The sequence below is a fragment of the Ruditapes philippinarum genome, unplaced genomic scaffold, assembly GCF_026571515.1.
Source record: "Ruditapes philippinarum isolate M1 unplaced genomic scaffold, ASM2657151v2 ctg580_1_1_1_1, whole genome shotgun sequence".
NCBI lineage: Eukaryota > Metazoa > Mollusca > Bivalvia > Venerida > Veneridae > Ruditapes > Ruditapes philippinarum.
The window spans coordinates 17,990-31,523 of NW_026860244.1; the positions used below are offsets into that span (position 1 = coordinate 17,990).

Genomic DNA, 13,534 nt, shown 5'->3' on the forward strand with positions numbered 1-13,534 from the left:
CAGTTTCTTTGTTACTTTATTACACTCTACTTATTTTCTGTAATCACTCCCAGTGGTTTACTGCCTGTGATGCAATCATGATATCATTTGTACCAGCAGTCAGTGTAAGATTTTTATGATGTCATCTTACTTGACAAGAAAAACTTGTAGCAAGTTGGTTATTATTGTTGTTATTGTCAGGGGAAGTAACAAGTTTGCATCCTTTAAAGGTTTATGAAGCTACTGTATTATCTTCCATTGTCTGTAAGCAGCAAAATAATGATTCATTATAATGTAACGTAAATGAAAGATGCACAAAAAATAAAATACAATAAACTTGAAAGTTTCAAATGAGGAAAATTGGATCTAACATAAGCACCCTGGTGGCATTTTGCATGACCAAGACGCATAATATTATGAGGTATACGATGGATATCATGCATGGACTGAATGAATTATGAGATTTTTATCTTCTCTTAATGATATGATATAAATTATGGTGAATGACCCCCAGAATGGCAGCCAGGGAAGGTAATAATTGCTATATGAAAAGTACATGTATCTAATAGTCCATTCAGCACTGCAAGGATAAGTCTTATTTGCACTTATTGATGAACACAACCCTAGAGATCACAAATGAACCAAGACATTAATTCCAAATACGTACAATTAAAAATTAGATGTATTTTGGACTGAAAGTGCGAAATCTACAATATGCTAAGGATGGAACAGATACTGATGTTGAGGGAAATATGTTATGTTTGTGGTCAAAGGAATAAGCCTTAAAATAGCTTCAATATTTTTTATTATCATTTAATGATAATTACAATGAAAATGTTTTTGAAACAAATAACGTAACAACAACAAGAGGACCCAGTTAGCCCTGTATTGCTCACCAGAAAATATAATATATGGTATATTACATTTGTTGTTCACAAGATTTGTTCTGTTTTTTTAGCTCACCTGTCACAAAGTGACAGGGTGAGCTTTTGTGATCACTTTTCGTCCGGCGTCCGTCCGTCCGTCGTCCGTAAACTTTTACTTTAAATGACATCTTCTCATAAACCACTAAGCCAATTTCAACCAAACTTCACAGGAATGTTCCTATGGTGGTCACCTTTGAAAATTGTTCAAAGAATTTAATTCCATGCAGAACTCTGGTTGCCATGGCAACCAAAAGAAAAAACTTTAAATATCTTCTTCTAAAAAACCCAAAGAGCTAGAGCTTAGATATTTGGCATGAAACATCTTCTAGTGAGTGTCTACCAAGTTTGTTCAAATAAAAGCCCTGGGGTCAAAATTGGCCCCGCCCCAGGGGGTCATTGATTTTCCCTACATGCATATAGTAAAAACTTAAAAAATCTTCTTTTAAAGAACCCAAAGATCTAGAGCTAAGATATTTAGCATGAAACATCCTCTAATGGGTGTCTACCAAGTTTGTTCAAATAAAAGCCCTGGGGTCAAAATTGGCCCCACCCCAGGGGGTCATTGATTTTCCCTATATGTATATAGTAAAAACTTATAAAATCTTCTTTTAAAGAACCCAAAGAGCTACAGCTAAGATATTTAGCATGAAACATCCTCTAATGGGTGTCTACCAAGTTTGTTCAAATAAAAGCCCTGGGGTCAAAATTGGCCCCGCCCCAGGGGGTCATTGATTTTCTCTATATGCATATAGTAAAAACTTAAAAAAATCTTCTTTTAAAGAACCCAAAGAGCTAGAGCTAAGATATTTAGCATGAAACATGTTCTAATGGATGTCTACCAAGTTTGTTTAAATAAAAGCCCTGGGGTCAAAATTGGCCCCGCCCCGGGGGTCATTGATTTTCCTTATACAGCTAAGATATTTAGCATGAAACATCCTCTAATGGGTGTTTACCAAGTTTGTTCAAATAAAAGCCCTGGGGTCAAAATTGGCCCCGCCCCAGGGGGTCATTGATTTTCTCTATATGCATATAGTAAAAACTTAAAAAAATCTTCTTTTAAAGAACCCAAAGAGCTAGAGCTAAGATATTTAGCATGAAACATGTTCTAATGGATGTCTACCAAGTTTGTTCAAATAAAAGCCCTGGGGTCAAAATTGGCCCCGCCCCGGGGGTCATTGATTTTCCTTATATGTGTATAGCAAAAACTTAAAAAGTCTTCTTTGAAAAAAAAAACAAATAGCTAGAGTTTAGATACTAAGCATGAAACATCTTCTAGTGAGTGTCTACCAAGTTTGTTCTTATAAAAGCCCTGGGGTCAAAATTGGTCCCGCCTCGGGGGTCATTTATTTTCCTTATATGTGTATAACAAAAACTTAAAAAATCTTCTTTAAAAAAACTCAAATAGCTAGAGTTTAGATATTAAGCATGAAGCATCTTCTAGTGAGTGTCTACAAAGTTTGTTTAAATGAAAGCCCTTGGGTCAAAATTGGCCCCGCCCCGGGGGACATTGATTTTCCTTATATGTGTATAGCAAAAACTTAAAAATCTTCTTTGAAAAAACCCGAATAGCTAGAGTTTAGATATTAAGCATGAAACATTTTCTAGTAAGTGTCTACAAAGATTGTTCAAATAAAAGCCCTTGGGTCAAAACTGGCCCTGCCCCAGGTGTGTCATTGTTTTTAACTATATGTGTAAAGAAAAAACTTGACCAGCTAGACCTTAGATGTTTAGCATGAAACATCTTCTAATGGGTGTCTACCAAGTTTGTTTAAATAAAAGCCCTGGGATTTAAACTGGCCCCGCTCCGGGGGCCTATATACAGGTGAGCGACTTCAGGGCCATCATGGCCCTCTTGTTAATTCTCAACTGAGCTAAGAAACATTACACAGGGTTTGTACAGATGTCCAATGCTTAAATTAAAGCAATTTTTAAACACTTTTCAAGAAGTGTAATCAAATTCAAGGTCTTTTAAGCACATTATGTCATTTAAAGTACCTTTAAGTGTAACAACGTTGTTAGAACGTCATTATAATGAGCATAATAATATGCAAAAACCATGTTCTTTATAAAATGGATTTTGAACAACTTGATCATCGAGGAGATCCTATGAAGTTTTAATGACACTGGCGCAGTTGTTTAGGAAATGTTATTTAAAGAAAGGTATGAACAGACTGATGGACAAACAGTGATCACAATTACTCATCTTCAGCACCTTGTGCTTTAATGAGTTAATACAAATCAAAATAAATCATCATATATAAAGTCAAGAGCTTGAAACTTTGACCTTTGAAACGCACAAGACAAGTATTAAGCATATTATGTACATGCCACAATAGTTTCAATTTAGAGAGAGAGAAAAAATGATAGTAAACAACATGTTCCAAGCTATTGTATTCAATGCAAGTGTAATTTTAAACAAGTTAACATGTATCTAGACACATCAAAAATACTTTTTTTTTTACTTGTCACTGTCAGTCATATTTCTGGTGGAGGTAGACCTTGTGGTACCTTGACATGCATTAATTCAGGCATGAACAAGTACCCAGGCAGAAATGCATTGATGCATATAGGAAACCTACATTAACATTTAACATATGTAAAAGAAAAAAGTTTCTGAACACAAATTATGTTGTGATTAACAAATAATTTCATTAACGGTAAAACCTTATCTTGTATCAAAACACCTTGTATTTATGGTCAAAGCCAAAACTTCAAGCTCTTCTTAGGACAACAGCATTCTATGTACAAATTGAGGCACATTTATTATCTTATATAATATATATACAAGCATATCTTACACAAAAATACACATTACCCACTTTAATTATAAAAGAATTAGAACTTTTTTATATAATTATGAACTCTAAAGACCTGAAAAACTGGTAAAAAAGGGAAAAAAGAGGTGGGCTTTATTTCAAAATGGACAAAAAACATTTTCACAGTTAAGCCTATTTTAACAAGTCTAGTTTTCGATTTTAACAATAGTAAGCTCCCTTGACAAAAGTGACACCATTTTGGGGATCATCAATCAATAAATAAGCTGACAAAATATGACAAGAGCGATCAGTAATCACATGTGTCGCCTCATGATGGCCAATTTCATGTTTGGACAAATTTTGTGACAGACGGACAGTGCACAACTAGACTTGGTACTGATCATTCCTGTAAAGTTTGGATAAAATTGAACCAGTAGTTTATGAGGAGTAGTCCGGACAAACTTTTGCGTATCTGGCAACACACAGAAAAAAACACCTTTTTATCAAAGGGCCATAACTCGGCCAAAAATCATTCAACCGGAAAACCCGTGCAATATGCGCAAGGACTTGAGCTACAGATCAATCCTGTAAAGTTTCATTGAAATTGCATTAGTGGTATAAGAGAAGTAGTCCGGACAAACTTTAAAAATAACAAGAGCTGTCGGTAGGACAGCATGCTCGACTATTCTTAGTGCTTGATAGTAAAAAAAATGCCTGATACAGTTACCTCCTCCTGTTTACAGGTTGGGGTCATGATGGTGAACAAGTGTGCAAAGTTTCAAAGCCATATGTCAATGGACTTTGAAAATATTTGAACTATTACAAAAACTTTAACGTAAATTCTAAGTCGAAAAAGGGGCATAATTCTGTCAAAATGCTTGATAGAGTTACCTCCTCCTGTTTACAGGTTGGGGTCATGATGTTGAACAAGTGTGCAAAGTTTCAAAGCCATATGTCAATGGACTTTGAAAATATTTGAACTATTACAAAAACTTTAACGTAAATTCTAAGTCGAAAAAGGGGCATAATTCTGTCAAAATGCTTAATAGAGTTACCTCCTGCTGTCTACAGGTTGGGGTCATGATGTTGAACAAGTGTGCAAAGTTTCAAAGCCATATGTCTATGGACTTTGAAAATATTTGAACTATTACAAAAACTTTAACGTAAATTCTAAGTCGAAAAAGAAAATAATTCTGTCAAAATGCTTGATAGAGTTACCTCCTCCTGTCTACAGGTTGGGGTCATGATGGTGAACAAGTGTGCAAAGTTTCAAAGCCATATGTCAATGGACTTTGAAAATATTTGAACTATTACAAAAACTTTAACGTAAATTCTAAGTCGAAAAAGGGGCATAATTCTGTCAAAATACCTGATAGAGTTACCTCCTCCTGCCTACAGGTTGGGGTCATGATGGTGAACAAGTGTGCAAAGTTTCAAAGCCATATGTCAATGGACTTTGAAAATATTTGAACTATTACAAAAACTTTAACGTAAATTCTAAGTCGAAAAAGGGGCATAATTCTGTCAAAATGCTTGATAGAGTTACCTCCTCCTGTCTACAGGTTGGGGTGATGATGGTAAACAAGTGTGCAAAGTTTCAAAGCCATATGTCAATGGACTTTGAAAATATTTGAACTATTACAAAAACTTTAACATAAGTGGTTACGCCGACGCCGACGCTCGGGTGACTGCAATAGCTCTACTTATTCTTATCGAATAGTCGAGCTAAAAATTATTAAAGGGCCATAACTCAAACAAAAATCATTGAACCGGAAAATGCTGACAATATGCACAACTAGACTTGGAACTGATCATTCCTGTAAAGTTTGGATGAAATTGCACCAGTAAATTATGAGGAGTAGTCCGGACAAGCTTTTGTGTATCTGGCAACACACAGAAAAAGAAACCTTTTTGTCAAAGGGCCATAACTCGGCCAAAAATCATTCAACCAGAAAACCCGTGCAATATGCGCAAGGACTTGAGCTACAGATCAATCCTGTAAAGTTTCATTGAAATTGCATAAGTGGTATAAGAGAAGTAGTCCGGACAAACTTTAAAATTAAAAATTATTAAAGGGCCATAACTCTGACAAAAATCATTGAACCGGAAAATGCTGACAATATGCACAACTAGACTTGGTACTGATCATTCCTGTAAAGTTTGGATGAAATTGCACCAGTAGTTTATGAGGAGTAGTCCGGACAAGTTTTGTGACGGACGGACGGACAGACAGACGGACAGACAGACGACGGAGAAGTGATCCCTATATGTCGCCACTACTCCGTAGAGGCGACACAAAAACACCTTTTTATCAAAGGGCCATAACTCGGCCAAAAATCATTCAACCGGAAAACCCGTGCAATATGCGCAAGAACTTGAGCTACAGATCAATCCTGTAAAGTTTCATTGAAATTGCATTAGTGGTATAAGAGAAGTAGTCCGGACAAACTTTAAAAATAAAAATTATTAAAGGGCCATAACTCAAACAAAAATCATTGAACCGGAAAATGCTGACAATATGCACAACTAGACTTGGTACTGATCATTCCTGTAAAGTTTGGATGAAATTGCACCAGTGGTTTATGAGGAGTAGTCCGGACAAGCTTTTGTGTATCTGGCATCACACAGAAAAAGAAACCTTTTTATCAAAGGGCCATAACTCGGCCAAAAATCATTCAACCGGAAAACCCGTGCAATATGCGCAAGGACTTGAGCTACAGATCAATCCTGTAAAGTTTCATTGAAATTGCATTAGTGGTATAAGACAAGTAGTCCGGACAAACTTTAAAATTAAAAATTATTAAAGGGCCATAACTCTGACAAAAATCATTGAACCGGAAAATGCTGACAATATGCACAACTAGACTTGGTACTGATCATTCCTGTAAAGTTTGGATGAAATTGCACCAGTAGTTTATGAGGAGTAGTCCGGACAAGTTTTGTGACAGACGGACGGACAGACAGACAGACAGATGGACAGACGGACAGACAGACGACGGAGAAGTGATCCCTATATGTCGCCACTACTCCGTAGAGGCGACACAAAAAGGAAGCAGATACTGGTAACAAGTGAACTGTCCCGTTCTTTTACATATTGTAAAACTTAACTATTATTGCACCAATATCTAAAATGTTCATATCAGTTTCTATGAGGATGATAGAATTGTAAGAGACTTATTTCTTATCTCAATTTGTTTGATTTGGTTTTAAGTCATACCCACACAGTATAGGTCATATGGCGACCTTCCAGCTTTACTGGTGAAGGAAGACCTTCGGTGCCCTTCCATGCATTATTTCAGGCACCAACAGGCACCCGAGTAGAACCACCAACGTTCCATAAGCTAGCTGGATAGCTTCCTCACATGAAAGAATGCAGTCCCTGTCGGAATTCAAACAAACGGCGGTGAGGGGCAAGTGGTGTGAAGTCAAGGATCTTAACCAACCGGCCACAGACTTATCTTAAGCACATAATTATATAAATTAATATAAAATTATATCTTATATAAATGGTTACTTCTTTATCTATCCAAGTGTCAGCTAGCCTTTAAATGATATAATATTCACAATGACATCAGCATTCTGACAAAATAGAATAGCAACCCCCTGAGTGGGCACTTAAAATTTTTGTCGGACTACTTTAACTTAGCATCGTGTAAATGCGATGAATATTTTACACAACAGCATTATAAAAGCTGACTGCCAACAGTTTTTAAAACATATTACTAGAAATTTTGTTATTCAACCAAAATGATTTCCTTCCACATTGAACTTTTACTGTTACGTTTTAGTAAAGTGCAGTATAATATACAAAACAAGAGCTGTCACAGGAGACAGCGAAGCTCGACTAATAAAATACTGGACGCAGTAAGGAGGACAAAACTATGAAAGAAAAATCAATTATGTATAATTATGTATTAAGTTATAGTAAAAAAATAACATTTGTTAACATAAATTCCAAGATCAAGGGGAATAATTCTAGAAATAGTCATGCTAGAGTTATGGACCTTGCCACACAACATTTGTGTAATGATAAGAAATATATATTTGAAGTTTGAAGTAGATACCTTAAAAAATAAAGAAGTTATTATATTTCTTAAAGAAAATCCTAAGTTCAAAGAGAGATAAATCTGTAAATATTGCTTCAAGATTTATGAACATTGTCACATAAAATGTAATTGATGATAAGGAATAAGTATTTGAAGTTTGAGGTAGATACCTTTTAAAATAAAAAAGTTAAAATAAAAAATAACATTTTTCTAGAAAATAAATCTAAGTTTATGGGGAGATAATTCTTGCAATATTGGTGCTAGAGTTATGAACCTTGTCACATAAGATGTGGATGATGATAACGTAAATACATTTGAAGTATGAAGTTGATCCCTTTAGAAATAAATAAGTTACAGTAAAAATAATATTTTGTATGGAAAATTCTAAGTTCAAAGGGAGATAAATCTGAAAATATTGGTGCTAGAGTTATGAACCTTGTCATATAAGATGGGGATGATGATAACGTAAATATATTTGAAGTATGAATTTGATCCCTTAAGAAATAAAGAAGAAACCGTAAGAGATAGTATTTTTTAAGGAAAATTCTAAGTTCAAGGGGAGATAAATCTGAAAATATTGGTGCTGGAGTTATGAACCTTGTCACATAAGATGGGAATGATGATAAGGTACATATATTTGAAGTATGAGGTTGATCCCTTAAGAAACAAAGAAGTATCAGTAAAAAATAGTATTTTTTAAAGAAAATTCTAAGTTCAAGGGGAGATAAATCTGTAAATATTGGTGCTAGAGTTATGCATCTTGTCACATAAGATGTGGTTGATGATAAGGAACATATATTTGAAGTTTGAAGTTGATACCTTAAGAAATGACAAAGTTATAGTGAAAAATATTTTACTGCACCAAAACTTTAATCTAAAATCTGGACGCGGACGCCGGGGCGAGTAGGACAGCTCTCCATATACTTCGTATAGTCGAGCTAAAAAGGACAAAGGACTCGGCCGTCATAGCATTATAGTAACCTCCTAGTCAGCCCCAAACACTAAATGGAACTGAGGCTTCAGTCCCTTAATGTATGCAGGTTGACTCGTCGGTCACTATAATGCTATGATACCCTCAGTGCAGTGTACTATTTTTAAATTGGAAAATTAATGACCCCTAACACGGTGACCAGAGGTAATGTATGTTATGTGAAAGCAACTGCACAAAACTGCCATTTAATCCCTGTCCAGGGAATGTTATTAAGGTGTTACAGGCAATATGTTTTAAATAGACAAATGATTATTCATTTTCACGCTGACATTGTATAATAGGGGATATTCTAATGAAAAATGTCGTCTTTCAACATTGGCTATAAATATGAATTCTATAATAAAACAATGGTATCAATCAGTGATACATTGACAGCACTTGTTTTAATCATAACTGCTAAAATTAGCACAAACAATTGTTAGTTTATGGGGTTTCTACACATATATCTATAATAAGAAACTTATAATAGACTAAACTAACTATATACATGTAGTGCCCAAGTCCATGCTGGCTTGGCACTATACTGATGGTACTGTTCAGTTTTTAACTTTACAAATAACTTTTTAGAGCAAAATTTAAGCAATGATCTGCCATTTAACAAATTAGTTTTCTGAAGAAAAAAAAAGACAAAAAACCTACAAAGTCCTGCGAATCTAATGACAAAATGGAATATTATTATTAACATTAAGTAATACAAAATATACAAAATAAACATTTCTAAATAGAATCATGCTGAATGTATACATCGGAAGAAAGTTTATAAAGAGGGACACTTTTGAGTAAAATCATTGCTAAACCTAATTTAAGTGTAAAATTAGCAGTGAAATTTTTGTTCCATTTCATTTTCTTTTTATAAAATACAATTCATGTGCATTAAATAAGAGAGCCACATTTTACTAAAACTCTAAATATTATGTCTGTTGAGCACACAATGTAATTTTTTACAGGCTGGCTTTTTTATAGCTTTATACCATTTAAACATAAGCAATAAAACAGAAGTTGAACAACAGATCATAGTATAAACATTCTGTGTAGGCAATAGAATCATTCTTATGAAATAAAAACTATCACAAAAAGCCTTTTTCATAAAATTTCAGAAAAATGATGGATGGCACACAGTGAAGACTCAGTGATGATAAAGATGAGTTTATATACAATGCTAAAATAAAACAATATAAAACGCTGGAAATTCAATGACAACATGACATAAGATTGTAAATTGTATCATATTTTCAATGATGGAATCAGATGAATTCTGTTAACCATTGACGTACATGTACAGGTATAATTAAACTGTGCAGGTAACAATGTCATAAACGATGATGGGCGACCACCAATGGTTCTTTCCTCTTTTCTTTTTTAAAAAAAAGCTCTTTTTGAGACTTTATTGAAAGAGACTCCACTGACAATTTTTTTAATATGATAGGACAGGAAATATTTTTTCGAGATTTTTGTTCCATATGATGTAGGTCTGGATCAATGACTACTGTGTAAAAATTCTGATCATTTGCTCACTGTCCATCTGGGAAAAATGTCCCAAACATGAAAACCATTTTAAACTTAAATTAGGCTAAGAAATGACCAAAATTACGGTATTATTTAATTCCGAGTATATTTCTTGATTATCTTTTGCATATCTTTCCTTTTCAAATGTCTTAGTCGATATAAGAAAATCAAATTTAATGTTTTAGGGTTTTGACTTCAGTGGAGTTTCTTATAAATTTTGTACTTAGTCCAAATACTTTACTTTATAACTGTTACAACAATGACATTTTAATGATATAAATTAAAACAGAGTGTGTATTTCTTATACTGAGGTCAATATTTAAACTGGTTTGATCTTATAATGACATGTCTCTTACATGAGGATAATGTCATTCATTTCTTCAAGTTGTAATTTTGAAGAAGAAGAAAACAAACAAGCAAAAATCTAAAAAGCTTAAAGGCTTTTTTTCACATTTGCTTCATTTGCTTACACCATTCTTTACTTTGAAAATAACTATGCAACCGCATTCCAAATCAAATGAAATGCAACAACGTAACTTCATTAACACAACTTCAATCCAGGTATATATATACATTTCCATTCCTATAGAAACAACACAACTTTTACTATAACATTATTCTTGGTCCCAACAACTTTACTTACAGAGAAACATCACAACTTCATTTTAGATCTGACATAACAACTTTAATCAGTATGTATCATCAAACTTTATTCCTGATGAAACAACACAACTGCATTCATTGAGCAACAACACAACTTCCTTGCTGAACTAACAACACAACTGTATGGTTGGAGCAAAAACAAGATTTCATTGCTGATGAAACAACATACACTGCAACACAACTTCACAATAGATGTAGGATTTATGATATTTTGGTAATTTCCCTCTAAACACTATAAATACATCAATAAAATTCATGGAAATGATGTACAATTTTATTCAAACAGTCTTAAATTAATATAAATACTTTTATTATCTACAATACCAACTAATTATTTCTTGATTGAAGCAAAACTTTTAAACTACCAAAATGATCATGTTCACACTTGTCTTGATAATTATCCATATCTGTTTACATATATTCACTAGTTTCCATATAATTCCAACTCAGAAACAAGGAATGCTATTTGTCTAACTATGCTATACATTTGATATTGACAATTCAATTTTTAACAAGTAAAATTCAAAGCTAAATGATAACCAGATGTGTACAAAAGCGATGTGCAAAATCAATCATGATATTGGACAGAACTTGAGCTGTAATACTTTAGTTGACTTGCTGATGGATTCTTTGTCATGCCTTTACAGATATTTGTCCGTCACTCTCGCTGTCCGATGTAGCCGATCGTTGTCCCATCATAACATTCTCCTCATTTGTTATCACATCAGCCTTAGACGGGTGATTACCTACAGTAATAACAGAATGAAAACAATTATTGTATTATACTGGTAATATGAATGATAAGAATGCTGTACAGGTATTATCATCACTCAAATTGTGTGCTCAAGTTGAGTGTGTAAAATTGTATTCTACTGTAATTCAATTTAACATGCTATATTCCCCAATAATATATTTTTACACTATCAACTAAAGTAATTCAAACAATGGAAGAGAGCTGTGAGAAAGACTGTGTGCTCAACTTTTGTGAATGTTTGATAGTAAAACAAGATAATGTAGAATTTTCTAATTTCAAATAGGGCCATAAGGTCAAAGTCAATGTTCAGAGTTATGGGTCTTTGACAATCACTTATTAGGCTCTCAAATATATGTGTGAAATTTCAACCCATTCCTTTCAATACTTTACAACATCTGGAATTCGTATTCCACTACAGTGAACTTTGTCAGGCAAATATCCAACCTAGTTAAATCCACAAGAGCCAAATACAAGCCCCAGATCCAGACACTCTTACAAGAAGGTAAAATGACACAAGTAATTTACCTCGTGTTGGCTTCTCCTCCACTGCCATATCTGGATCTGAATCATACACGATCTGCTTGGGTAGCGTAACTGAAAAAATACAAAACTCTTCTTGTAAAATTTATTTACTTTCAAAAAATAGCATTTTACTAAATTCTTAAGCAGGCAAAAAGGGGAAGTCCATTAAAATAATAATTGATTTTTTATTTCATATTTTCCATTTTAAAAGTGTCATTCGGTATTTTATGCACAGCTTCCTTTTTTGCTCAGAACACCTAGACAATTATTATTAAGCGGAAAAGCTGTGATTGTTCAATTGTTCTGTTATCATAATACCTTTTATCATTGAGTTACATTGAAAATGGCAGCACCCAACTAGACATGACACTGAAAATTTCAGATATGTATAGATATTTCTTTTTGTTTTTTATTTGATTTTATTTAAAATATACACATGTAGTCTATAGCCAGGCAAGCCAATCTGTTAGGACCAAAAATGATTAGTGTTAGTCACCAATATGGAACCAGACTGGCCTGCACATGACTAGGCTCAGCCTCTCTACTGACTTACTTTAAATTTTTATTCTGAAAACCCAAAAATTTGTCATTGACTGCTCCATAAATGGAAGCTGGACAAGTCCATTAAAAAAAATTCAGCATGTTAAAGATTAACAGATTATCATCTTTTTCTTGACTGAATGGTGCTTTTCTCTTAAAAATACCCCTTAATGTTGACATGAACATCATTTGTGAGATATCATTTCAACCCTGCATTTTCATACCTAAGTTTTCTCCATGACTGAAAATGTGGGAAACATTTACTTGTAACCATAATCACATATTTGTGCTATTCTTAGTTTGAGTGAAAAGCATTATAAAGCTTACAATTTTGGGTCAATTTTTTAGCAACAAGAATAACCATTCTGGAAAATAAAAACGCATAGAGCAAATGTTTTGAAATTTTGCAAACAAGTTATTGGTCTACAATCACATCAAATGGAACATTTATCTTGAAAAACCATTTCTAGTCCCTTCATGCCAAAAGACATCAGTGGAGACTCCTTAAACTTTAGGTTACAAATGGCAATTAAAATACAAAATGTAGCAATGGCAATTAAATAGTTTTCAAAGACTACAAACCAGAAAAAATAATTATATATATTTTTGTTTTTGTTAAATCATATCACAGAGTGTACATGATGTTGTCTTTCAATAAAGAGATGAGCTGACCTTCAGCACGTTCAACATAATTCAGATATATCACTTCTATTTACACCTTCCAGGAAGTGTAGTCACAAAGTGACAATTGTATTGATTCAAGTAAAATGTTGACCTTGACATGAGAGAGAATACCAACGTAACTGATATTGATTGAGAAAAAACACACAAGAGGATTGTCAATGCTAAAC

General features: G+C 33.7%; 1 protein-coding gene across 1 annotated transcript in view; it reads right to left on the bottom strand.

Moving 5' to 3' along the window:
* Window positions 1–7,159: 7,159 nt before the first annotated feature.
* Window positions 7,160–13,534, bottom strand: part of LOC132759349 (cleavage stimulation factor subunit 3-like) — an 82,997-nt gene continuing 76,622 nt past the window's right edge. Inside the window, exons 32-33 of the mRNA XM_060751109.1 lie at window positions 12,147–12,215; window positions 7,160–11,613 (exon numbers count right to left, since the gene is read on the bottom strand). Of these exons, the coding sequence (XP_060607092.1) occupies window positions 11,501–11,613; window positions 12,147–12,215 (182 nt within the window). The 3' untranslated portion in view covers window positions 7,160–11,500. The remainder of the gene's footprint in view (window positions 11,614–12,146; window positions 12,216–13,534) is intronic.